The sequence below is a fragment of the Euleptes europaea genome, chromosome 9 (genome assembly GCF_029931775.1).
Source record: "Euleptes europaea isolate rEulEur1 chromosome 9, rEulEur1.hap1, whole genome shotgun sequence".
Classification (NCBI taxonomy): Eukaryota; Metazoa; Chordata; class Lepidosauria; order Squamata; family Sphaerodactylidae; genus Euleptes; species Euleptes europaea.
Window position 1 is genome coordinate 67,764,909 of NC_079320.1, and position 27,719 is coordinate 67,792,627.

General features: G+C 42.9%; 2 protein-coding genes across 2 annotated transcripts in view; one reads left to right on the plus strand and one right to left on the minus strand.

Annotated features, from left to right (window-relative positions):
- CWH43 (cell wall biogenesis 43 C-terminal homolog) overlaps positions 1-2,748 on the minus strand; it is a 41,260-nt gene extending 38,512 nt beyond the window's left edge. The window contains exon 1 of the mRNA XM_056855745.1: positions 2,706-2,748. Coding sequence (XP_056711723.1) covers positions 2,706-2,748 — 43 coding nt within the window. The remainder of the gene's footprint in view (positions 1-2,705) is intronic.
- A 12,126-nt stretch (positions 2,749-14,874) lies between these two features.
- OCIAD2 (OCIA domain containing 2) lies at positions 14,875-27,075 on the plus strand. The gene is made up of 7 exons (XM_056855858.1): positions 14,875-14,934; positions 16,022-16,112; positions 17,695-17,748; positions 19,038-19,085; positions 21,320-21,419; positions 24,431-24,514; positions 27,012-27,075. Exons 1-6 carry the CDS (start codon positions 14,875-14,877, stop codon positions 24,510-24,512), a joined length of 435 nt encoding a protein of 144 aa, XP_056711836.1. The 3' UTR covers positions 24,513-24,514; positions 27,012-27,075.
- Positions 27,076-27,719: the final 644 nt, after the last annotated feature.

Sequence of the window (27,719 nt, forward strand, 5' to 3'; positions counted from 1 at the left end):
GTATAGTAGCATCTACCATTTGGGCCCTTTGCTACCATGACCCATTGTGGCTTCTTGATGCTGAGAGGTTTTGACACAATATCTTTAAAATAGCAAATTTCATTTTAAACATCTCTAAATTTAAAAAAAAAAGATATTTTAAAACTTTTTGGTACAGTTCCATGGGCCTACACAAATTGGCAACTTCATCCACTTGCGTTTTTAACTTGAGCCCCCGGAAGAGATTATCTTGACACGGTGACAAAGTAGATAGTGTTCAAAGAGTGCATTGTTCTTTTGCTTTGGGAAATGCTGTTGTGCAAGGCAAAAGGCATGGGAGCATACGAGTCAGGAGCTAAACAGTGCCATAGAAGTGAGGACAGGAAAGGAAAGGGAATCCACCAATCTGCTACAACCACCTGAGCCCCATGCAGCAAAAATTACTCATCATCGAGAGTAATCTCTGGTGCAAACCCAAAACCACAAAAATGAATTGCTCCTAACTCCAGTAGCATTACTAAAATACCATAGTTCATGTAACAGGATGGCTTTCATTGATATATTAAGTATATAATTTTATAGAAAATGATCCACCCAAAATCAAACTCTTCAATGTCTCATCAATTGAGTTAAGCACCTTGAAACTTGTGGGATTTAAGTACTTGTGAATGCTACTGATAAGCAGATGCTTGGTTGACCACAAGAATTTAAGCTACCCTCCAAATGATTGAGAAGGAGGGGGAGCTAAAAAGATAAAGCCTGTTTTGAGTCCAAGTAAACAGTGACTACTTTTTTGTAATTTATAGCATGTTTTAATGTGTCCCAAGGATGCAAATCTTAGACAGTTGGTTTTTCTTTTTAAAAAAATAAGAAGAAAAGAAAAACTGACTAACCCTCCAGATCTCCCAGACATTTGTATACTGCTGGTGCTTTCTTTGAACACATTTCAAAACGTTGCTTAACTTTAGTTGTCAGGACAGCCCCTATATATCCAGTAACACTCCTTTTACATTTTGCAAATTTTAGTATGCCAATAAAGGTATTTGAATTTGAATATCCAGTAACACTATCTGTACTCATTCACTCGCCCTGTCTGACGTAAAATAGGGAGTGGGAACAAGAAGCAGGCCATGACTTAATCTCCTATAAAATGCTAGTTCCTTTCTTAACTTATGGCTTACTAGCAACATAAAAAACAGCTATATATATGTGTGTGTGTGTGTGTGTGTGTGTGTGTGTGTATATATATATATATATATATATATATATATATATATATATATATACATACACAATTTCCCGCCTGCTTCCGTGTCATGACCCTGGTATTCATTGGAAATCTCCCATCCAAATTATAACTATACATGGTTCATATATCACCTTACCCCGCAAAAATATATTTTCACCACCATATTCCAAAGATTTTAAATGTGGTCCTTCAGTGTAATTTTAAAATCAATCTTTGTTTTAAATATTTAAAACAATTGAGACAGACACAAAAGTTAGACCCTGACCTAATAAGTTGCCATTAGAAATGTTCTCTTGTTTGTCACAGGAAACAAAACTACTCCATGCCTGTGTTTGTTTCCCAGCAAATCTTTCCTGGTTTATTCTCAAGAGCAGATCAAGAACTGGACTGAGAATGAAATGAATCCCCTATTCGCAAGAACTGAGCTCAGAAAGAGATTTTGGCAAAGGTTAATTGGTCCTACTTTCCCTAGGTGGTGAAAGGTTCAGGGAACTATTGCAGAATTTAGGCCTGTGTTTTTGTAATATCCATTTATTTACAACTATATATACCATATTGGAAGCAAGTGGTGTCTGGAAACCAGTAGTACATAACCCTGATGTTAGATCTCAAAAAGGCATCGCAACTCAAGGATACTTTTGTTTTAGCCAGTTCCAGCTAAAACCCAGAACCCTGTTCTCAGCTCAAACTACGCATGATGGTGGGGTATTAATTTCTTTGAAGTTGGTCTGCCCTAGTCAGGAACCAAAAGGGTAACAAAAGATGACAGCTAAAATCTGTTCCCTCCCACAGCTTAGTTCACAGCAATACACCTCTAGAACTACTTTTTTCCCTAGGTGTGTTGTGATACCAGAAGCAAGTTTCACTGGGAGAAAATTCCCAGAGAGGGAGGGACTTGGAACCATTTCCCATTCTATACATGATTAGGACACATGTGGATTTAAATGAAGGGGTTTGAAGCTATTCCCTGTGGTTTACACATGACTCTCTCTGTCTCTGAATTTCATCCCCCCACACACACACACAAAGTAGCATACTAGTTTTAGACCAACTTTGCAGGTAAATTTCTCTTTAAAGAAAACATTCCCAGGCATTAGTTCTAAACTGAGTAAATAACTGGTTTCTTTGAACTACTAGCAAGCAAGAAGTCTACTGAGTGACCATATCGGCAGCTACAACACCATATAAGTCTTCTTCCAGGAGTCCACAAACACATTAATGCCAATTAATTGACAAATTTGGAATTAAAGCTTTTATGTGCTTTTTCTGTTGTTCATAATGTGCAATATGTAGTCTAAATCATTACATATTGCAGATATATTTGTCAACACAGGAACGACCTTAAACACTAATCTCTATCTGGAGTGCTAAATCATATTCACAAACATTAAAATAAAACTGAATTTAAAAAGAAACTATTTGCAAGCATTACCTCACAGCAATTAAATGTGTAGTATATGTTGGAAATATTACATACCCAGGAATGTTTCCATCAGGATTTCTTTCCAGAGGAAAACCATCGTTTCACTATAGATTTCTTTTTACTGTCCAGAAATTATTGCACAAGCCCAGAGGATCCAAGGAAAGGCTTTCTTCTAAAACGGATTTATGCTTTTGCTGTAAACCATGTCATGTCTCTTGCAAGCTAGACTTTAATGCTCAAGGGAACACCTGTCCTAGGCAGTCCACACCTATTCTAAAATTGCCTTCTTGTGGGCCAGACCAAAAAGCACCTGAGCCCAAGAGCAACATCTAGTGTCAAAGGAAGGAGATGCTGCTTCTGTGAAGGAAGCAAATAGCAGGCATTTGGCACAGGTGAGAATGGAGAACATTAAAGGGACTCTAGGGGAGTCCTCCGGCCATTCACCTCCTTTATATTGATGCTCAAGTCAACTTGCTCGTTCCAAATCCACACCCATTTACAACCTCATTTATGTGACTTTAAAACACTTCAGGGGGCTGCTGATTTGCTTCTCTGCTAATTTGTCAGGTTGTGGAGCCTTTCTTCTCCTCTTTATTCCTGTAAGTTTAAAGGCTTTGTGTTGGGTTTCACAGACAAAGCTCAGCAGCTGTCCATCAGCACTCTAATCTGGAGAACGGGGTTCAATTCCCCACTTCTCCACATGAAGCCTGTTGAGTGACCTTGGGCTGGTCACAGTTCTCTCAGAACTTTCTCAGCCCATGTGGAGGCAGGCAATGGAAAACCACCTCTGAATGTCTCTTGCCTTGAAAATCCTATGGGGTCGTCATAAGTCAGTTGTGACGTGATGGAACTTTCCACCACTACAAAACGTATTAGTAATTTGTAAAGCTTAGATCACACTATCAAATTTGAAAACATTTGAAACAAGGCGTTTAGGAGTTGGAATGTGTTCACAAGCACATTTCTTTTCAGTCACCCAACCTATACCAGTGCTGTGGATAAACAGCTCATAGATCCCTGAAACTTCTCATGGTCACCAAGCAATTCCATTACCCCTGGGACTTATTTTCTGTGAAATGTTGTGGATTTCCAAAACATCCTATAGTCTTGTATATATTTGTGCAGAAGTCTCCATAAGTTCAATGAGACAGACTCTGTAGTCACTGTGTTTCACAAATGGGGAATTAGGGAATCTCTAGTAGTTGCTACCCCTCTGGTGTGGGTCTAATTCAGGAGGGCCCAGAGCACCCTCCCTGCCCCTGGCTGCTTCTTCTCCCAACAGAGTATACAGGTAGAGTATCCCTTATCCGGACATCCCATATCCGGACTGATCCAAAAACCAGACCCTTCCATCCAGCATGCAGGCAGATCTGTGCTGCCTGCTTTCAATGTTTCCTCTCACCTAAAAGAATAAAATACAAAAATACAGTGTACATTGCATCATAGGTGGAGACTGAAAGCCTGCCGTTGTTAGTTTGTTGTTGCTCTTGCTTAACAGCTGATAAAGGTATTCTGGGGAAATAGTTACACCTTTGCTTTCTGATGGTTCAATGTACACAATGTTATTTAAGATATTGTTTAAAATTACATGCAGGCTATGCGTAGGGTTGACCGCTCCGGGTTGGGAAATACCTGGAGGTTTTTGGGGCGGAGCCTGAGGAGGGTAGGGTTTGGAGAGGGGAGGGACTTCAATGCCATAGAGTCCAATGGCCAAAACGGCCATTTTCTCCTGGTGAACTGATCACTATCAGCTGGAGATCAGTTGTAATAGCAGGAGACCTCCAGCTAGTACCTGGAGGTTGGCAACCCCAGCTCCATGTATAAAGAGTATATGAAACATAAATGAATTTAGGTCCCATCCCCAAGATATGTCATTATGGATATACAGAAATTCCAAAATAATCCAATATATGGAAAGATCTGTAATACGGACTACTATTGGTCCCAAGCAGTTCGGATAAGGGATATTCAACCTGTACCTTGTAGGTGACCAAAAGAGGCGTGAGGACCCAAGCAGAGTAACAAACAGTTTATTAAAGAGGTCTAACAACAACAACAACTCAAACTACATATAGGATGACAAGCATTAAAGGCCAGTAAACAAAATAATAAAAACCCTAATGTGTCTATCTTTACTGTCTCTAGCCGTCCCCTGGTACTAGGCCTCAAGCCAACTCACCCCTTACTGGATGAGTGATTCCTCTGCCTACAGCCACCTTTCCCCAGCCCTGCTTGCTAGGAGAGAACCGCTCTCCTTTTCTGGGCCAGGCCTTTTATTCCTTCTTCCCGGGCACCACCCCTCCACACCCGATTGGCCCTCGTTTTCCCTCCAAATCCTCTTTTGACAGTTGCAAGAACCAGGGGGGACCTGGGGAATTCAAGCCCGTTAGCTACTTTAATACAGGCCTCCCCAGGGCCTACAGGCCGCACTCATTCTAAGCCCAGGATCATGACGCCGGGCATTAAAAGTTCTCTTCCTTACTAATACTTTGCCTGCTTATTCATGCATTCTAAGTAGGTAGGGTTGCCAATGGCCAGGTAGTTACATGAAACAACAGCACCAGCTCAAACTATGTACGTTCACAATTCACCAAGGATTGAACATCAAAAAAATCAAATTAGTTATAATTGCTGTATCGTTCCTAATAATTACATTCAAACAAAACCAGGTTACTTCACCAACGGAATTATAGGTTATGTAATCAAAATCAGAGTTACTTCGCCAAGAGTCAAGTCCATAAGGTAACACAAAGTCCATGGAAGTTAAAAGTCCAAAGTCTTCCATGGACTTTGTGTTACCTTATGGACTGAACGTGCATAGTTTGAGCTGGTGCTGTTGTTTCATGTAACTGAGTTAGGTCAGCACACGTATATAATTGCCAGGTAGTAGCAGGAGATCTCCTGCTAATTCAACTGATTTCCAGCCAATAGAGATCAGATCACCTGGAGAAAAATGGCCACTTTGGCAATTGAACTCTACGGCATTGAAGTCCCTCCCCAAACCCCCACCCTCCTCAGGCTCCACCCCAAAAATCTCCCGCCAGTGGCAAAGAGGGACCTGGCAGCCCTATAAGTAGGGCTGCCAGCTCCTGATTGGGAAATACCTGGAGATTTTTGGGGAGGAGCCTGGGGAGGGCGGGGTTTGGGGAGGGGGAAGGGCTTCAGTGCCATAGAGTCCAATTGCCAAAGCGGCCACTTTCTCCAGGTGAACTGATTTCTATCGGCTGGAGATCAGTTGTAATAGCAGAAGATCTCCAGCTAGTACCTGGAGGTTGGCAACCCTAACCAAAATGTCCAGGCCAACTTTCAGAAGCATTACCTGGAGGATGGCAACCCTAATTCTACGCCATTTTACATGTTGTCAGTTAGCTCTTCTAGCAAAACACAAATATATTGCTGAACGCAATTTGCAGCTAGCTCCGAGACACAAGACCTGTGAACTACAAGGCTACTTCCCGCCATCTTGCAGCATGTATTTATCCTTTGAAATACCTTTGTGTACTTATAACAATGCAATGATAGAGTTATAGGGCTGGAACATACCTGAAGGTTAGTCATTATACCTGACAGTTCCTTTAATCATCTTTAATGAGAATGCCTCCTTATCCAATATTCCTGTGAAATATGTCAGTTGTAACCCTAGCACAAATGCTATATGGAACACAACTCGACTCTTCACCCTCTTGTCTTACTCCCATAGAGACGTGTGCAATCTAAGTTCCTTAGAGCTGCCCTGCAATTGCCAAGATGTGTTCCAAATGCTCTGATACATTTAGAAACTGGCATGATGAAGGTGGAAGCAAGGATTGTCCTGTCCTCGATCTCTCTCTGGCTGAAAATTAACTTCAACCCTAATGGTCTTCTCCCACTGATCCTATGCGACTCCTTTAGATCCAGATGGGTGATAGCCATAGAGGTCAAATTAAACAACTTGGGTTTTACACCCCCAGCTTTACTTCAGTTAGGGTGGGAACAAGCTACGTTAATTATATCCCAAAGGATCAAAGACATCGAGAGACAAACAGATCTAGCAAGGGCGCCTCTATTCTCTGCACCCCTCCATACTAAATACATCCTAGCACCAGCAGCCTATCTCCACTATTTAGAGATAAATAATTATAGAAGGGCCTTTACCCTGGCCAGATGTGCAGCCTTACCATCTGCTTTGCTTGAGGAGAAATATAAGAAGACACCCTGGGAAGAGAGAATCTGCCCCTGCAAATCAGGGGACTTAGAAACTGTGGAGCATGCCCTCCTGAACTGCAATTTCTATACATTACCCCGTTCAAAGTTTATTGAGCCCCTCTTATCGAGATTGAGACCTGATAGGGCAGGTGAAAGGTTTGAGATGCTCCTACAAGGGGGTAATCCTTCAACCACTCTTCAGGTTGCAAAATTTTGTTTAGCAGCAATGAAAATTCGTCGCCTTAGAACAGCGCAATTGACTGATGTGTCCCAACTGTAATTCTTTTTTTTTTTTAATGTTTTAAAAATGTTTTAAGACTCGGACTGTAATTCTTTGATTGTAAGAATCTATTAGTCCATACTTTCCGTTTTATCATGTTTTGACTGGCTAAGTGCCGCAAATAAATTATCTATCTATCTGTCAGTTGTAACAATCTGAACAGATACAGGGTGTGGCCTAATCTAGCTACAACCATTTTCTAATTTGTGACTGCCATCTGATGTAATCTAATTAGGAATCAACAAATAAAAATGAATGTGTAGAGAATACAACCAGTTTTACCAGATTCGTCCAACAAGCTATGACAAGCATTTTTCCTTGCTCAAAAATAAAACTCTTTGATTGTAGGCAATTTTGTTTTGTTTAAGCAATCTAAAACAAAAGGCCTGTGGCACCTTAAAGACTAATAATATTTATTTCAATATGAACTTTCATGAGTCACAGTTCACTTCTTCACATATGTGAGTCGGGAGATCATACTGGAAATTCTTCTTATTGGGAAGATTACTTGGGGGGGACTTGAAGTAGGGAGGTCTGGTGTGAATTCTGGCACGAATCTTTCTAGGGTAAATTATCAGTGTAAGGAGAAAAGGGAGGAATTAACGTAAAAAGATTAACTGTGAACCCCATAATAAGTCGACAGAATTTCTGATAAAAAAGATACTAAATAGATACTGACAGTAGAGAGGGAAAGCCCAAATGTGTGGGTGAGTAGCTTGAAAGAGTGTGTCCAACTTCCTCTGACACACACTCACAAACCTTAAGCTGAGGTGGACCAGAGACCATCTTTCAGTAATATACTGGGGAAATTATATTAGCTGGAACTACTCTGGTGGTGGTTGCGGCCACTAACCAGGTTCTAATCCCAGTTTGAATGGAGGGAGCCCAGACTGAATAAAGTTTTCCCCACAAATCTTGTCTCCTCAGTGAGACAGCAGCTGATGAAAGAAAGTGAATTGAGTGCCAGGGGACAGTGGGATTGTGATAGAATCCAACCAGGTTTTCTAATGGTGAAAAAGGGAGGAAGGGGTTTCCTTTGACCACCTAAAAAACTATGCTGGGGATCATGGAACGTCCACGGACAAAAGCCATCTAGTACGGGAAAGGGCTGAGATGGAGCAAAAAGATGGTCTGGATCCGATCAATTTGCATTACAATATCTCTGGCCTATCACTTGTCAGAAAAAAATGGAATTAAATGTAATTTAGAAATGAAGTAAATTTTCCACGAACAGTGGAGTTTTCATGTCTAAATTGCCTTGATTGACTTCTTACATACTTAACACACCTTGTTTTCTTTTATGCTGTGGGTATAATGACCCTTCACATAATTTTCTGTTAAATATATCACTCATTATCCCAGCTAGTGCTGTTTCATATTTGCTTTGTGATTTCAAGATTATACAGCTCATGCCAACATCTTTATGTTATTCAAGAGACAAGAATTTCTAAGGTGGTTTTATCCATTTGCTGGATATAGACTTCTATTAAGGCTTTCACTCTACACCCTGCTATGAAGTACTGCTGTGACCTGTATCAATTATAGAGCAATGGGTTATTCTACTGCTACAGACTAACATGGCCACTTGCTTGAAACTATCTGCAAAACCATCGTGGTTAGACCAGTGGTTCCCAACGTGGGGCACACGCCCCACAGGGGGGCAATTTAATTTTTAAGGGGGCCAATTCGAGAATGAGTTATTATGATGCTTTCATTTGCTAATCAAGCTGGGGTCTTCCTTTTGTACATGTTTAGATCAGCCTGTTAGTTGCTCTGCATTAGCCTTTGTCAATTTTGCATTTGAAAACTTAGCACATAAGAACGTAAGTACAGCCTGCGGGAATAGACCACTGGTCCATCTAGTCCAGCATCCTGTTTTATACAGTGGCCAACCAGTTGCCGTGGAGGGCCAGACAGAGCATAGAGAAGCTAAGGCCCTCCCCTGCTGCTGTCTCCCAGCACTAGAATCCTTAAGGTTTGCTGCTTCTGTATATGGAAGCTCTCTTCAGTCACTATGGATAGTAGCCACTGATGGACCTCTCCTCCATGAATCTGTCTAACCCCCTTTTAAAGGAGGTTAGACAGATTAGCTGGGGTAATTGTATTGATTGCTCCACCCCTTAGTATAGCCCCCTAAAACCAGAATTCAAATTTTGGGAAGCTGGTACATTACCTGGGCTTTCCCTTTCAGGCCAAGTATGCCACTATTTAAATTTAGTTTACTAGGCATTAAAACCCTTTCACTAAATTACAACTTTTTTCATTGGCTCCTCTTCTTTCACTGAGAAGAATGGCTTCCATACTGCGTTTCTAAGAAATCTGGAGGTCCTTGGAAGCTTCAGGGCTCTTGGTCAGACAAGATTAGTATTGGCATGCTAATACGCTGTCCGTCTGAAGACACATACTGCACCGATGCATGAATTTTACGCAATTATGTATCCAGTGGTTCCTGGGCTCCACACTGAGCATCTTTGAGTCCTTCTTTGAAGCAAACGATTGGGCGACTGAAGAAATTTGTCTTTGAAATGGGATTTTTACTGGATTCCCCTCTCGCCATTCGCTGAACTATTTGCTTTGGATCTCCACCTGGAGGTTGGCGACCCAAATTTTCAGTAAACTACACCGAGAGCAATATTTCCAAGAAGATATGTGTAGGTAGGCATTCTGCCTTTACTTTTGCTAGTTCAGAGAGTGTAGCAGGAGGCCAAAGGGATCTGTTTGCTTCCTGTGATTTATGGCACTCTAGATATGCCAGTCAGTGAGCGAGGAACAGGGTGAAAGGCAAAAATCAAACAAGTGAGGTGCATGTTTGTTTTAGCATGAAAGGGAGAACTCCAGCTCTTCTCTGGCAGTATTTATCAAACTTCTTTCCGCATGCATAATAATTTCTCTCTGCCGTAGAAAATTGTCTTCCAGACAGGGTTGCCAACCTCCAGGTGTACAATATAGTTCTGTGTACAATATAGTTACAACCAAAAAAAACCACACAGTCAGATTTTAACATTAACACTAACACTAATATTCTTGATAACATACATACTAATACAATTTCCACAAAAGTAGAACAAAAACACCAACAATTGTAAAGGACTCCTATTTCAGGTAAGTACTGTATCACTTATCAGGTAAGTAGTACAATATTCATTTCATGTAGTTCTTAACAAAAGCTATGTCATTAACTGTTTCGCTTTCTTTCAGATGTCAGGCAGAAGAGGAAGACGATCGTTTCTATTCTTCTTCAGTTCCTCCTCTAACACCTTTTATCTCCAGTTGGTATTATTTCTCTATAACCTATTTTTCATAAAATCCCCATGGGTAGTATCAGTTACATCACATCTGCCATCCAAAGGCTAGTCAGACTTCATCAGACTTTAGGGTCCCCCTTAGGGATACTTTGGCCGTTGGACTTTATGGCATTGGACTCTATGGCCATTGGACTCTAAGTCCCTCCCCTCTCCGAACCCCGCCCTCTTCAGGCCCCATCCCCCAAATCTCCAGCTATTTCCCAACCCGGAGCTGACAACCCTACCTCCAGATTGTGAACGAGAAATGCCAAATGGGCACCAAACTTAGGGTTGCCAGGTCCCTCTTCGCCACCGGTGGGAGGTTATTGGGGCGGAGCCTGAACCGGGCAGGGTTTGGGGAGGGACTTCAGTGCCATAAAGTCCAATTGCCAAAGCGGCCGTTTTCTCCAGGGGAACAGATCTCTATCAGCTGGAGATCAGTTGCAATAGCAGGAGATCTCCAGCTAGTACCTGGAGGTTTGGGAGAAAAAAGGAGCCTATGCTGGAAATAGTGGCGATAGATAGATAGATAGATAGATAGATAGATAGATAGATAGATAGATAGATAGATAGATAGATAGATAGATAGATAGATAGATAGATAGATAGATAGATAGATAGATAGATAGATAGATTTTATATTGGTGTAAGAATTGCATTCATTGAATGAATACAATTCTTACACCAAGTACCTGGAGGTTGGCAACCCTAACCAAAATGCCCAGGCCAACTTTCAGAAGCACAGTTTTTAGATCGACTTCTGGGGTGAGTGTTTGTGCGTGCCCATCATTAAAACACATTTTTTTTGCAGCTCCCCCCGAACCTAGCCTTGTTTCCCCCGCGAGAAATCTGCATCCAAAAAGACAGGGCTCAGTGCGCAACTTTCTCTGCGCAACAGCAGCAAAGGCTGCGCCTTCTTTATACAGCACGTTGCATAACCGAGCCCGGGTTGGGCGGTTCGTTGACCCGGCCAAGAGCGCCGGGTTGTCGGGATACTTCCGCCCCGAGGCTGGGGAGGAGCGAGATCCACGGAGCCCGGGACGCGGAAGAAGGAGGAGGGCGAGGAGCGGCGCCTGGAAGGAGCACGAGCCGCCGAGCGCGCCTGGGGTGAGCAGCGCCAGTGTTGTCGGGGCTGCGTGCGGTTCCTGGGGTTTGAAAGACCTCCCCGCTCCTGTGTGTGTGTGTGGTTGGGGTGGGGTGGGGGGAACACTAGGGTGCTGCACTCTGCAGGTCCCAGGGCTCCACCTCGAAAGTAAACCCAGCACTGCGCCTGCTGCAAATAAACCAGCAGCCGCTCCCCGCGTTAAAATGCCCTGGGGAGGCGCGCTGGTGTGATCCGCAGAAAAGCGCGGAACGAATGGGCCCTTTATGCACGGGAGGTTTGGCTTTGGATTTGCCGCGCTTTGTGTGTGTGTGGGCGAAAAGGCACGGTCGCTTTATCCTCCTTTAATCCCTGTTTCAGCCAGGATTCAGCCAGGATCGAATGCGTGCGTTTCGCCTACTGTGCGTTCGATCCTGGCTAAAACAGGGGTTAAAGGAGGATAAAGCAACCATGCGTTGTGTGTTAAGTGCCGTCAAGTCGCTTCCGACTCATGGCGACCCTATGAATGAAAGTCCTCCAAAATGTCCTAACTTTGACAGCCCTGCTCAGATCTTGCAAATTGAAGGCCGTGGCTTCCTTTATTGAGTCCATCCATCTCTTGTTGGGTCTTCCTCTTTTCCTGCTGCCCTCAACTTTTCCTAGCATGACTGTCTTTTCCAGTGACTCTTGTCTCACAACGTGACCAAAATACGACAGCCGCAGTTGAGTCATTTTAGCTTCTAGGGTCAGTTCAGGCCTGATTTGATCTATAACCCACTGATTTGGTTTTTTTTGGCAGTCCACGGTATCCGTAACACTCTCCTCCAACACCACATTTCAAAGGAATCTATTTTCTTCCTATCAGCTTTCTTCACTGTCCAGCTTTCACACCCATACATAGTAATAGGGAATACGATGGCATGAATTAATCTAGCCGCTCTTTAGGTGCGCGTTTTCCCCATCCAAATTCTCAAAACTGAACAATAACCCCCCCCCCCCTTGCAGAGTTTTGAGAATTCGGGTGGGGAAAATGTGCATCTAGAGAGCGGCAGATCCAAGGCAAAACCTCCCGTGCGTAAATGGCAGAATTGCTGAAAGATGCGCGTGCGGCTATCCAGCAGCATCAAAATGGTCGTGATTTGTGGGGGGGAAGAGAGAGAGAGAGAAACAGATAGGACCGAGAAGGTTTACACCTCTTCCTGTTCCATCCTGCTTTCCCTGACGCGTATCACCTCGGCTTGGCTAATAATTCAGAGAAAGCACTTTTGCATCAGGAAAGGGGCGCAGGCAAATGAATGGAATCTCCCTCTCTTCATGCTGCCTCTCCAGTCTTCATCTCTCCCCCCCTTCCATTAATACTTGTAGATTCCACCTTCACCTCTGTTGGTGTTTCTGCTGTCATGAGACTTAGAAGGGTGAGGGGGAAGAGATGCTAACCCATTGACTTAATTTTCCTGGTCATAACTAGGTAAATATGGTTGTTCTGAGTTACCTGCAGGTACAGGTGAGCATAGAGTCATGTTTGTTCAGGCACTGAATCTGATTGGAAGAGTGGATTGTCAATAAGAACAAGAATCCCAATTATTTGTTCTCTGAAATTAGAAGAGGTGAAACTCAAGCCTGACTGCAAATTCATTTCTCAGCATTTTGTATCAGTAACAATGATATCACTCCTCTTTTCTTGCCGAATGTGCATGTTGACTGAGAGTTCAGGCACTTTTCAACAGTTGGTGAACTCTGTTGCTTAGAGCTACTCTCATCTTAGACAGTTAGATGAAACAGTTACTGAAAAAAGTTAGATCAATTGCTCTTTAATAGAGGTTAAGAGCTGAGATTGGCCTCCTTATCTTGCTATATCAGGTATAACTCGTATGCATGTGGTGACTGGCTTATTTACACTTAGCTCATATTTAGTTATAACCAATATAGAACTATATTGCTTAGCTCATCTTTAGTTATAACCAATCTGATATCTAGATATAATCACATGATTATAATAGATCAGATTTAGATAAATATAAGATCAATAGTTTTGTATCAATATGCATTCAGGTGACAAAGCAAATCAGATTTATCTGGTTGGAAGTCTCGAGAGAAGAATAGGTGAGATTTTTGGGGTAACTTGGGCTTTTTGATAACCCCTAAATGTAGTGAGGAAAGCCAGAGTGGTGTAGTGGTTTAGGTGTTGGACTAGGATCTGGGAAACCCAGGTTTGAATTCCCGCTCTGCCATGGAAACTTGCTGGGTGACCTTGGGTTAGTCAACACAAGCTCAGCCTCAGCCCTGGCAAGCAGGGTTGGATGGGAGACCTCCAAGGAATACCAGGGGTGTGATGTGAAGGCAAGCAATGGCAAACCACCTCCAAACGTCTCTTGCTTTGAAAACCTTTGGGGCTACCATAAATCAGCTGTGAGTTGACACAAACAACAACAGTGAAACAAAAAGCTGAAACCTGATTTGGTTTTTAAAGCTATTCCTTGCTATAATATGATTAAGCAATGCTGGGAATTTTTGATAATTTTAGCATTTATCTTCACAGTAATTGCAGGCTTAACTTTTTCATGCCTGTATTTTTTCTGTCTTGGTCAATAAAAATAACCTTTTTTCAATAAAAGATAAATGTTTCTACAGGTGTTCTGTCTGATTTGCTGGTTAATATAGTTCAGAGAACTGAACTCTGCCCCCACTCTTTTTGTATTATCAGAGTTAAAGGTTGTAAATCACCTTTAATTGATAAATCCCAGAGGACTCTGCCGCTAATCCGTTTTGCACAGGCAAAGCCTTGAACATTGTTTAGTGCAGATCCTCTAATAGGATGCAGGAAGGAATCTCTTGTTACACTTGCACCTTCTTCTCCGTCAAGACGCTTGGCACAATGTACATTGCCCTGTGTATACACTGTGGCCCAGCAGCACGGTTGATGACTTAATTGTCCTCAATCTTATGCCATATGGAAATGAAGCTGACAGAGCTTATTTCATGCATTCAAACACTGAAATGCTCCCCCCCCCCCTAGTTATTTTCAAGCTGACTTTTAGGACCATAAAAAAAACCTGTTGTGTCCAATGAAACACCATAATAAGAGCATCTGAATGGCCATCAGCTAAGCAGGAAATTTCATACAAAAGTTTCTGTTGATACAGAACACCAACCAAGAGGGAAGATATAAAGAGCTAAAAAACACTTCAGTTGGCATTTATGAATTCCATCTTACAAGAGACCGTACTGCGCTAGATAGACTGATGGTCTGATGTAATTCAAGATAGATAGATCCATATGGTAAAAGCAACAATAGAATAAGCATTTATGAAATTGTCGTAAAATAGATATTTAATCCTTTTTATTTTAGGACACTTGGTTTGGCGGAGGTTGATTATTATTTTTCTGGCGACTATGGCTTCTGCCCCGGACAATCGGAAAGTTCAGGCCTCTTCCCTTGACCAAAAGGACCAGGTTTGTTGTTGTATTTTTCCTAGCTGGTCATTCACTGTATTGATACATTTAATTTGATTTGACCAGGTTTGTTGTTCTTGTTAATTCTTAGGCAAAGTCTGAGTTATATTGGACCTGAGGTCTCTATGACAGCAGTAATGCCATAAGGGCTTCACTATCTGGTGCATTGATAGGAGAACACAAATTATCATTGGCTAATAAATTAGACTGATAAGAAAGTTGTGGTGGCAGGACATCTCTACCTCCCACGCGAAGTGGTAGAAGGTGATGCCCCTGATGGATTCTCCGGATCAGTTTAGTGCTTTGCAGAGTATATAAGGACTTGTAAAGTAAGAACTTTGTGTTTTCCTTTGGACAGATTTTGCTTTCGTATAAAACTTAGAAAATATCTACATAGACTATTGGGGTGTGGTGAGAGGGGAGACATATAGTATCTGAAGGTGATGTTACTTACGGACAGCAAAATAAATGAATGCACTTAAATATAAATTGATAAGTACACACTCCTTGATAACAATGAAAATTATAGGGGTGGGGGAGGAATGGATCTTTTATGCTTTAAACATTTATAGTGTATGTGTTCTGTCTTGATTCACTGGGTGGGGCCATGGCTCAGTGGTAGAGCATCTGCTTTGCATGTGGAAGATCCCGCATTCAGTCTGCAGCATCTCCATCTAAAAGGATCATGTAATAGATGATGTGCAAGACCGCTGTCTGAGACCCTAGTGAGCCTCTTCTAGTTAGAATAGACAGTGCTGTCCTTGACAGATCAATGGTCGAACTCAGCATAAGGCAGCTTCTTGTGTTCATATTTGGGACAAGCAAGTTTGGTTGCATCGTTGATTCCATGTTAAGACGATTTCAAATGGTCTCGCAGGCTTTACAGAACAGAGCCTTTTCCTTCAATTTATTTTCTTTTACTTACTTTTAATGGAAACATTTTATTTTAACTATGCAGACGCCTTCTTCAAGACTTCAACTACGTGCATGAAGATGACAGGGGGGAGAATAAATAAGATCTTATATTGCCCTCTTTATCTTTAACACCCTGTTATCCTTCTAAATTTATCTTTGTTTTTATTTTCAGAACCTGCAGAATTTTCCAACTCCAAATGTTAGTATTGAAGAAATTGCAAGGATCCGACAAGAGTGTAAAGAGGAAAGTTTTTGGTACAGAGGTACATAACTTTATTTCCCTACTCCTGGTTTGCTTTGTTACTGGTAGTCTCCTTGGAAATTGCTGGATTGCTGCTATGTTATGTCTTGCTCAATCGTGCTTCAGATTCACGGTATTTGACTCCAGATATTGTTGGTTACTTTGCCAGAGAAATTGTGTGGATATAATAAGAACTATTTAATATGTTTATTTATTTTAACATTTCTGTTCTGCACAAAGCACATTTAATCAATTTAAAACATTAAATAAATAGGACCAACAGAAAAAAGTGTCACTAAAAGAAGTCTTACCTAGTTAGATGTTAAGAGTATGGGTAAACCGAATAGCTTTCATCTGGTGAGTTAAAAAATGACAATTTGACCATAAGGAGGCAAAAGGAGATAAGTTCCCCAATTGAGGGGGTTGCTGTAGCCCCTCCAGTAACTACCAACCTAAACTCTGAAGCTGGGGCCACTCAGAGAGCAGTCTTGGATATCATGTTTTTATAACACCTCCAAAGAGCTCACAATACTTCTAAAGATACATGGTTCTCCCTCCCCATTTTTTTCCCTTGCAGCAACCCAGTGAAGTATGTTAAGCTGAGAGAGAGAAGAGTTGGTTTTTATATGCCTACTTTCTCTTCCACTTAAGGAAGAATCAAACCATCTTATAATCACTTTCCCCTCCCCACAACAGACACCCTGTGGGGTAGGTGGGGTTGAGAGAGCTCTAAGAGAGCTGTGACTAGCTGAAGGTCACCCAGCTGGCTTCATGTGTAGGAGTGGGGAAACAAACCCAGTTCACCAGATTAGCTTATGCCGTTCACGTGGAGGAGTGGGGAATCAAACCCGGTTCTCCAAATTGGAGTCCACCGCTCCAAACCACTGCGCTTAACCACTACGCCATGCTGGCCAAGTTCACCCATCTAGCCTCTTAACAGAATAAGGGTTTGAACCCAGGTCTCCCCAGTTTCAGTCTTACACCCTAACTACTATATCACATTGGCTGTCTGTCTTAATAAGTGGTACTTGATAGAACAGCCGCTGATCTGATCACACGTGGTAAGTAAGCATCACCTCTAGGCTACCAAGCTTTAACAAAAGCTGCTGTATTTCCTTTTCCTCCCCCTGGCAAAACAATGGACTAGCAAATGCTTTGATGAGCCAGTGGTTTATCAAACGTTAAGATCCTCAGTAATTCATTGTTTTACCCCATTCTTTTATTTGTGCATACCCTGATCTGTGCATGGATCTTTCTTGGTGGAAGAAGGTTTCAGCCTGCCTAGTGGATGATTCACATCTGCCTCTGATGCTCATCTGGCCCCAGTGAATGTGTCTTTTGATGCTGATGGGAATTCACTTTCTCATATGAGGACCCAAACAGTTGCATGTGCCTGGGAGTGGATCAAGGCCTCTGTCTTTATTTAACTAATATACATCAAATGTGGAGACTGTAATTTGTTCTTGTTAATTTGTTGTTGTTAAAGGCACAGAATAGTGAAAGTAAATGAAAGTGTAATTAGCAACCCAAAGTATGATGCAAATAAAACACAGTCAGAATCTATGCAAATACTATAAATTTGTGTTTTGTTCCATTGTTTGCAGGTCTGCCTCTGTCTCTTGGAAGTATGCTCGTTGTTCAAGGACTAGTTGCCAACGGTAAATGGATTTTTTTTTAAAGCGTGAAAAACTTCTGGGATTGTCAGTTGTTGGCTGCTGGGATTTTTTAGCTACTGAAAAAGGAAAAGCTCAGTGTGGAGGAAATTTGAACACTAGAAATCTGGCGATCCAAAGATGGTTGAAAGATCATGACGGAGAACAAAACTCCTGCATTATGATGGGTTTTCTAATCTCAGCAGAGTGTGTGGGAATCCTATGAGCCATTTCATACATTATACAGCAAAGTGCCTGGACTTGCCAATGCATGTATATTCAGTAGGGAGCTCCCTGAGAAGTATACCCAAATGATACAGGCGATTGGCATATTCCCATTTTATGTTTTTAAGTGAACACTTAAAACATCTTGGATACACATCTAAATGCAAGGGGTTGGATCCAATCAGCTTTTCTGCTGGTGAAAAAAGGAAGGAGGTATCCTTTCAGACTACCCAAGAAGGCTATGTTATGTTGTATGATTACATTTTGTTTCTCTTTTTTTATTCTGTAACCTGCCATGACTCTCAGTGAGAATGGTGGGGTATAAATAAGCTAAATAGATATTCTGAGAATCGTAGGATCTTCGTGTACAAATTCTGTGTGGGATGGGGGCTGTAGTATGGATGGGACTGTCTGACTGAAAAAGCTGGCTGGATTCAACCCAGTGTGTTGTGGGGCCTTTTCTTTACAACAGCACTGAAATATGCCTTCTGAATGTTAAGATGGTAAATCTGGAAAGAAACACGCTGGGAAACTATGAAATTTTAAAGGAATGCATGCCCCCCTATAACTTTCTCTCATGCTTCTTAGAGACATAACTATGAGAATAAGTGTTCATCTTTTTAAAGATTTCCTTCCCGTTCGCTTCATAAAAATGTTATGTCATTGACACAGGCAACTAACAGTTGGCTTACGCATACCGGGTACTTGAATACTGTGTATTTATTTACTTACTGGTATTCATTTGTGTACTGCTGTGTATTGCAAAGTTAAGTATAACTCAACAAAAAAGAACAAAATTTCAAAAACGTAAGAGGCCATTAGGGAGCAATAATTCATTTTTGTGTTTTGTACATCACTAAGATTTTGAAGTTGAAAATTACCAGAAGTAAATGGAAGCAGTTGTTTCATATCTGACAATAATGCTCTGTTATCTTGAGACACTAAAAATTATACTAGCAGCACTTAAAACACAGAGGGATTCTTTATCTCTCAAACAATGCACAAGCTTGCTGTGTTATTAATTCATAATATAGAAGGCTGTTTCTAATAACTTACATCTTATGCTCCAGGTACTTTCAAAGCAAGCCCTAGATTTGGACCACTGCCTAAAATGGCACGTAAGTCTGAAAACTGTTTGTAATGTTAAGATGGGAAAGATAAGAACTGTTCAGTTAGTATGTCATTATGTTCACACTTGGAGTGAATCTGTCTAATATCACTTCTGGCGTTCTGAGAATCTTAATTTTCTGTATTAGCCAAAAGCAGTTTTGTAGATCTCGTTGCTACAAAAGGAACTTTGAAATCATAATGCCGCTGCAGGCTGAAGAATTCATGACTCACAATGCCTACTGATGTCAGTAGGCTTAAAAAGATTAAATTTTGTGTAGGATTGAACTGTCAGCCACCTTCTGGCAGCTGTTGGTTCCTGCCCATTTTTGCTTTCTACAAGTCAGTTTGGTATTAAAAACATTATGCTCTGAATTTATAATGACTTTATAATAATAATAATTTACCATAAATTGGGTTTTTCTTAGAATTATAGAGTTTGGACGATTAAGTCCAACTCCCTGTCTTCAAGGCAAGAAGACGCTTGGGTAAACTGGTGCACTCCATTCCTTGTTGCACAACAAAAAGATGATTGTTGAGTAACTATTCCTAGATAATCAAAGCAAGTAAGAAACATGTATGGGGGGGGGATATCCCGCAGTGTTTCTTAAACGTCCTATAGTCATCTCTGTCCCCTACCGCAGACTTGCTGTACTTTAATATGGGAGTAGCCGTGCTGGATCAGACCAGTGGTCCGTGTATTCTAGCATCCTGTTTCCAGTAGTGGCTAGAAAGATGCCATTGGAAGGATCTCGCCTGCTGACTGCTCCCCTCAGCATCGGACCATTAAAGTCATCCTCCCTCTAAACACAGAAGTCCCATCCAGCTATCACGGCAAATAGCAAATGTCCATAAATCTGTCCATCTCCCTTTTTAACTGAAGCCAGTGACCGTTACTACAGCTTGTGTCACTTGAGTTTCATAAGTCAGCTACCCAATGTATATGTGGAGCTACTTCCTAGTGAGTCAGACCACTAGTCTATCAAGGTCACTATTGCCTACTCCGTCTCTCCAGAGTCTTAGGCAGAGTTTCACATTACTTGGGGAGGGGTCGTGGCTCAGTGGTAGAGCATCTGCTTGGCATGCAGAAGGTCCCAATTTCAATCCCCGGCATCTCAAGTTAAAGGGACTAGGCAAGTAGGTGATGTGAGACCCTGGCGAGCCGCTGCTAGTCTGAGTAGACAGTACTGACTTTGATGGACTGAGGGTCTGATTCAGTATAAGACAGCTTCATGTGTTCATGTGTTCACTGACTAGTTGAGTGTTTGAACTGGAGATGATGGAGATTGCATTTGGGACCTCTGCATGAAAAGGAGATGCTCTACCACTGAATCAGGTCACCCAATCTTGTACTAATGATTTGCTCCATTGTTCGAGCCCACTGCACCTTTGAATAGCTAGTGGTTGACATAGATCTAACTTTGGCACTGATGGAACAAGACATTCTTAAGAAGAAGCATGTACTATCATATTGCAGCCAGCTCATGGTGACCCCAACCATGGGGGGGGGGGGGTTCTAGGCAAGAGATGACCAAAGGTGGTCAGCCATAGTCAATACTAGGATGGGAGACCACTAAGGAAGACTGGGATGGCAACATGGAGGAAGGCAATGGCTTTCCTCCATGTAGCCTTCCTTGGTGGTCACCCATCCAAGTACTACGTGGAGAGCCAGCATGGTAGTGGTTAAGAGTGGTGGACTCTAATCTGGAGAACCGGGTTTGATTCCTTGCTCCTCCACAGAAGCGGCAGACTCTAAACTGGTGAACTGGGTTGGTTTCCCACTCCTCCACATAAACCCAGCTGGGTGACCTTGGGCTAGTCACAGCTTTCTTAGTGCTCTCTCTGCCTCACCTACCTCACAACGTGTCTGTTGTGGGGAGAGGAAGAGAAGGAGATTGTAAGCCGGTTTGATTCTCCTTTGAAAAGGTAGAGAAAATTGGCATATAAAAACCAACTCTTCTTCTTCTACTGGTTGTGGCTGACCCTACTTAGATCACAAGCCCTGATGAGCTTAGGTCAAACTGGGCTATTTGTTTGCTAGGACGTTCTTAACCCTCTTAGAAAACCATACTCAGGGAAACATCATAAGGATAAAGCAGTAGGTATTCCTGGGCTTGCTCTCTTCTCTAGTCATGGTGAGGTAATGAAGCAAAATCTGAAGCTAAGGGATGTTCTTCCTAAGTATGGACTATTTATACTTCTATTTGCCTATTTTGTAGAACAATTGTTTGATGTCTCTTTGCAGTTGCTGGTGCCTTGGGTTTTGCTGTTGGAACTATGTCGTACATGAGGACATGTCAGAAGAAGTTTCAAAGTATTGGTGTTCATCCATTTTTCCCCAAATGGTTTGTCTGAAAAGTGTATATGCTGTTGCGTGAATTGATCAAAACCCTGTGGAAGACAGAAATAACAAGGCTGGGATTAACTGACATTTTCAGTTGCGTAGGACTCCTTATCCAGCCTGCTGTCAGGGCTGGCCTCTGCAGGGCCAAACTCCTTTGCCTGGGCACTCTCTAGCATCCCTTCCTTGGGGAAAATGTCTGCCTTAGACCAGAGACCTTCGAGAAGACATAAAGGGGTGAGATTGTGGGCGTCAACTTGGCCTAGCCCACAGCATCTTCACAAAGTGCTGGAGAGAGTTCTGGCCTGGCGTGGTGGTTAAGAGTGGTGGTTTGGAGCGGTGGACTCTTATCTGGAGAGCCTGGTTTGATTCCCCACTCCTCCACATGAGCGGCGGACGCTAATCTGGTGAGCCGGGTTGGTTTCCCCACTCCTCCACATGAAGCCATCTGGGTGACCTTTGGCTAGTCACAGCTCTCTTGAGAGCTCTCTCAGCCCCACCTACCTCACAGGGTGGTTGTTGTGGGGAGGGGAAAGGAATGTGATTGTAAGCCGGTTTTATTCTTCTTTAAGTGGCAAAGTCGGTATATAAAAACCAACTCTTCTTCTTCTTCTAAGTGGTGGCTGGAGGCATGCAAGTCCAGGAGCCCTACATCCACCCCCACAAGAACCCAGGGGTGGGTGGGGTCTTGGAAATGGGCTGGGTGTCTCCATCACCTGCGACTGCCTGCCCTGCTTTCTCCACTCCACCACCATTCTGTTCCGTGGAGCAGTGTGACTTTCCCTCCAGCCGTATAGCCGTTCTGCTGGGCGTGGTGTGCAGCAACCTTAACAGGGACTGCAGCACACCATTAAGACTGCAGCCAGTGTTGGCTGTGGCCCAGGGGCGCTCCTCAGCACCAGAGTCGTTGAAGTCTTGCTTCCTGAGTTCCCCAGTCTGCCCTGGCAAAGACTTTCATTGCCTGGGGGTAATGACAGGGTTGCAGCTCCTCCACCCCCATACAGCTACACAACAGCATGTTACAATACTCCTTTACACACTGGTAGAGCTAACTAAATATTAAGTCGAAATAGTAGCTGCAAGGGACCTTCTGTTTCAGGCCACTTACGTTCAAGTGGTTAGTGACTAGATTTCTATGTATGAGGGTGATTAGGGGCCTGGAAACCAAGCCTTATGTGGAAAGATGGAAGGTGGTGAGCTCTCATTCCCTGGAGGTTTTTAAGAAGAGGTTAGATGGCCATCTGTCAGCAATGCTGATTCTATAACCTTAGGCAGATCATGAGAGGGAGGGCATCTTGGCCATCTTCTGGGCATGTAGTAGGGGTCACTGGTTTTTTTTTGGGGGGGGGTAGTTTGAATTTCCTACATTGTGCAGGGGGTTGGACTAGATGACCCTGGTGGTGCCTTCCAACTCTATGATTCTATGAAAGGCTGAGGGAGTTGGGAATGTTTCGTCTGGAGAAGAGGAGGTGGGGTGGGGGACATGATTGCTGAAGTATCTGAAGGGCTGTCACTTAGAGGAGGGCAGGCAGCTGTTCCTGTTGACTGCAGAAGATAGGTCTCACAATAATGGATTTAAATTGCAGGAAGAAAGGTACCAGCTGGATATTAGGGGGGAAATTTACAGTAAGAGTTGTTCAACAGCTGCCTCGGGGGGGGTGAGCTCCCCCTCACTGGCAGTCTTTAAGCAGAGGCTGGACAAACACAGGGATGCTCTAGGCTGATCCCTCATTGAGCAAAGGGGTTGGACTAGATGGCCTGTATGGCCCCTTCCAACTCTATGATTCTATCTTTTAAAACTTTACACAGTTTGTCTATAAAGATGGAATGTAATGCTGTTTGAAGGTAAACAGTGAGCTAACGGCATGTAAGCTCAGAGAGGTTTTCTGTGTGCTTGATGACATTCAGATCTGGGACCTTTAGTATTTGTTTGCTTAGCCGACAGCTGGCGTTCTTCTAAAGAAATGTGGTTTGAAGTTAGGGAACTCTTCCAGCACCAGGTTGTCTGCTGGGGAACAACCGCATGCTGTTCACAGGACCCCTTGTGCATCGCAGAGAATTCTGGCAAGAGGCACACTCTTGCTTATGTAGATGTGTCTGCCACACTACCAGGGTTGAGCAAGGCCGACACAACCTCCACAGCCCCTCTTGACAGGCTTCAGACTAGAGAAAGATAACCATGTTCTAGGTCTTCTTCTTATTGCTGTCACCTATAGTCAGTTAGCTAGCAAGAGGGCTAACCTCTCCTCGCAGGCCTGAGTCCCTGGTCCTTATGAGGATATGCCCACCTGGGATATGTCCTCCTTGGGATATGCCCTCCTTGGGATATGCCCAGCCCATCTCTTCCTGCCTCTACGAGGGTTGCCCCAGTCTTCTGGGTAGATTGGCAGGAGCTATTACCAATCAGATGTGACTGGGCCAAGAGGGCCTCCAGCCTCCTCCTCCACCTCCTTTAAATGGCTGCCCTGCCTACCCTGAGCCAGCTGGCATTGGGGTATTAAGTGTCAGAACCACCCCATGTGGTGGCTGTTCCTCTCTTGCCTGACCCTGCTGGGTTGGGCATGCCACAGGTCTTTTGGGCAGGCCCTGCTTCAATAGGCCTATCACCTGGAGGGCAGACTGCCATGTTGTGTTAACCAACAGGTGCAGCCGAATTCGGCTGTGTGTTGGTTGCTCCAGCTGGCCCTCTCCTCTTCACCTCTGGTTAGTATGGGGGTGTTGAGGCTAGCCCCAGACGTAGGGTTGCCAACCTTCAGGTACTAGCTGGAGATCTGCTATTACAACTGATCTCCAACTGACAAAGATCAGTTCCCCTGGAGAAAATGGCTGCTTTGGCAATAAGACTCTATGGCATTGAAGTCCCTCCCCTCCCCAAACTGGTGGCGAAGAGGGACCTGGCAACCCTACCCAGACAACAGGGTATGGGATCATCCAGTTGAGCCTCACTGTTGCTTACACAAGACTGTTTGGTATGACACTAATTTCTCCCCTCCCCTTGTCTTCTGATGTTTACAGGCACTGTCCTCATACTTGCAAAGAATGCCAAGCTAAGTTTGAAAAAACTGAACTGGAAAAATCCAAGACTCCCATTTCTTAAAGGTACTCTGAAATTCTTGCCGGTTTTTATAGTATCTTATATTTAAAAACTTGACTGATTTGTTTGTCTATTTTTGGAAAGTAATCATTTGTAAAGTGGTGACAAAGGACCGGTAATTTTATGAACTGTTCCGTTTTGTTATTACCCATGTTAAACTTGGACAACTTTAAAATTAAACAATTGGGAACCTGCAAGGACATCTAATTTCCCCCTTCTTCACTATTTCCTCTTTCCCTTTCCTGAAAGCCCCCGTTGCCTCCCCCTTTCCTGCTTCTTTCTCTCCTTCTAAGGTTACCAACCTCCAGGCGGGGTTGGGAGATCTGGAATTACAACACATCTCTGATCCTCCTTATGGTTGCCAGCTCCAGGTTGGGAGAATCTTGGAGATTTGGGAGTGGAGACTTGAAAGGGCAAGGTTTGGGAAGGGAAGCAACCTCAGCAGTGTTTAATGCCATAGAGTCCACCCTCCAAAGCAGCCATTTTCTCCAGGGAAACTGATCTGTTATCTGGACAGCAGTTGTAATTCTAGGTGATCTCCAGCCTCCACCTGGAGGTTGGCAACCCTAGTACCCCTGGAAGAAATGGCTGCTTTTGGGGAGGAGTCTAAAGCATACCTCTCCCCAGGCTCCACCCCAAGAAGCTCTAGGAATTTCCTAACTTGGAGTTGATAACCCTATTTCCTTGCTGCCCAACAGCCAACCTATCTTTATCTGCCCCTCTGTCTTAAGCTCCACCCCCCCCCCCACAATCTACCTAGGAAGACTGTGGCTCAGTTGTGTGGTGCTGGGCACTGGGCCTGGCCCACTTGCATGGTAGGGAACCCTCAATGACTTGTGGAACTACACCTCAATTTCTCCTGTATCCCCCTCCCCACATTATTTCCTCTTTCCCTCCTCCTGGCAACTCCCATATCCTCTTCCCTTTCCCTGCCTCATTTTCTTCTTCTCAGTCATACACCACTTTATCTACTTCCCATCTTTATATTTAATTTACTTCATTTGTACCCCTATTTCTCCACAGTGGGGACCAAAACAGCTTACATTATTCTCCTCTTCTCCTTTTTATCCTCATAACAACCTACCTGTGAGGTAGGTTAGGCTGAAAGTATGTGACTGGTCCAAAATCACCCGGTGAGCTTCCACAGCAAGATGGGGATGTGAACCTGGGTCTCCAAGACCCTACTCTGAAGCGCTGTTATATCGCAGTGGCTTTCATAGGGTGGCTGCTGTTGGAACAGTAGCAAGCTACCAGACCTAGCTGTCATGCAAGCTGGGTAATATCAAGTCATTAGAGGTTGCTTCCAGGCCTTGGATTGTCAACCTCCTGGTAGAATCTTGAGATCTCCCAGAATTACAGTTGAACTCCAGACAACAGAGATCTGTCCCCTTGGAGGAAATGACTGCTTTGGAGGGCATACTATGGCATTATATTTGGCTGCAGCCTCTCCCCTCCCCTAACCGTGCCCTTCTCAGAATCCACCACAAGATGTCCAGGAATCTCCCAAATTGGAGCTGACAACCCTAGCTCAGTCCTGGCCCCGAGTCCTCTCTGAAAGGTCAAAATAAGCCCAGAAAAGACCCTGCCCTTTTACTCACAGAAATCCAACCAGGAATAATGTGGTTGCCTAGCAAGCCACTGAGGAACTCCATTCCTTAAAGTAACAGGCACTCCTTTTATCATTTTTGGGTTTTTTAAACCCCCAATGTATACTTAATGCAAACCTGGGGCCCTTTTTATGTTTGTAGAAAGACCTGTCTTGCCCGTTCACAGCTCTAGTCACCAGAGTTAAGTATCCTCAGATTGACCAACTTTGCTATTAGTATACAGATGGACCCTGAATAATGGTGACATCTGGATGGAGGGGAGGGCTAAGAAATGCATTGATGTCATTTTGACTGAGATATGTAGATAACTTTAGCTTAATGGTTCATTATGTTCTCCCATACTGGTTGCCTATCATATTTTCTCAACACGCTCCACCAATGACAGATTATATATTTGGCTAGTGTGTATGTGTAGAGTATCACTAAGCAATAACATGCAGTGATAGACAAAGTACAATTCATCACTTACCTTCAGGTATCCTCATAGACTTACTTAAACCTTGATTTACTTAAAGCGGCTTCAGACACAACTGACGTAGTTATGTCAAATGCAGTCACTTCTATATGTTACTGGTGCAGTGTCTTCTAACATCCACAGGAAAACTCCTGGAGTCTCCATCTACAGCCTGTATGTTTTCCTTGTAACATTGCCCTTTCAAACACGTTTAAAATAGCTGCATTGAGCAAATTCTTCTTCTGTAGCTACTGGAGAAGCTATTCTAACAAGGAACATGGAGATCAGTTTATGCTGCTCATCCTGCAGAGTGTTCTGCCTAATCCAGTTTGTTGTTTTAAATCAAGAATTAGGCAGTTGTGAAAGTTAGGGTAATTTATGTAATCCAGCATCAAAGGAGTTGTGTATCACTGCATTAAAAATTTTTTTTTTGCATTTCAGATCTGACTGACTTAAGCAATAGTCACGGTACCTATTCTACTAAAGAAACAACCTCAACATTTTGTAAAAAACCTATTGTGTATCTTAACAAGATTTTTAATAAAAGTATAAAGTTTTAAGAGTTTCCTTGTTCCACATTGCATATCTGTAGATGGTCAACATTTGACCTTTCAGGAACACAACTGCTTCTCCTACACCACTAGTCTTTCAGTTTTGGATATTAGCCATGCCATCGGAAACAAGAGTTACATCCTTCTAACTCTGTTTAGGATGGCACTGTAAGCATGTTGCTCTGAGCATCTGTCAAATAGTTAAAACTATAAATTGCAAGGGTATTTGGATCCAATGTTGTAGAATTACCCCGGGGCTGTGATTTGTTAAACTGAAATATAGCCCATCTGTACATCCCTAATAAATATAAGACAAAATAACCGGTGTAGACATAACTGTAGTTGTTAGTTGATAAGGAAGCCAGCTAGAAAACGGCACTATTAAACTACAAGTTGTCTAAAAAGAGGTTTTAGTGCACCCGTCATAATGGGATTACATTTAGAGGAACTCCATTTTCATTGCTAAAGTCTAAGCTGTTTGTTAGTCATTCAATAGAATTTAGCACAGGAAAATTAGAATGTTTAATTCTGAATTAAGTAGAAAGCAGTTGCCTTTTGGAAAGAAAGTGCTTCCTTGGAAATCAGCTTCATATTAGAC

What these genes read in the sequence shown, in the direction of transcription:
- OCIAD2 (XM_056855858.1), top strand. Translation starts at nt 14,875, where the DNA reads ATGGCTTCTGCCCCGGACAATCGGAAAGTTCAGGCCTCTTCCCTTGAC. An exon ending in CCCTTGACCAAAAGGACCAG is followed by an intron (nt 14,935 to 16,021) that starts GTTTGTTGTTGT and finishes TTTTATTTTCAG; the next exon opens with AACCTGCAGAATTTTCCAAC. An exon ending in TCAAGGACTAGTTGCCAACG is followed by an intron (nt 17,749 to 19,037) that starts GTAAATGGATTT and finishes CTTATGCTCCAG; the next exon opens with GTACTTTCAAAGCAAGCCCT.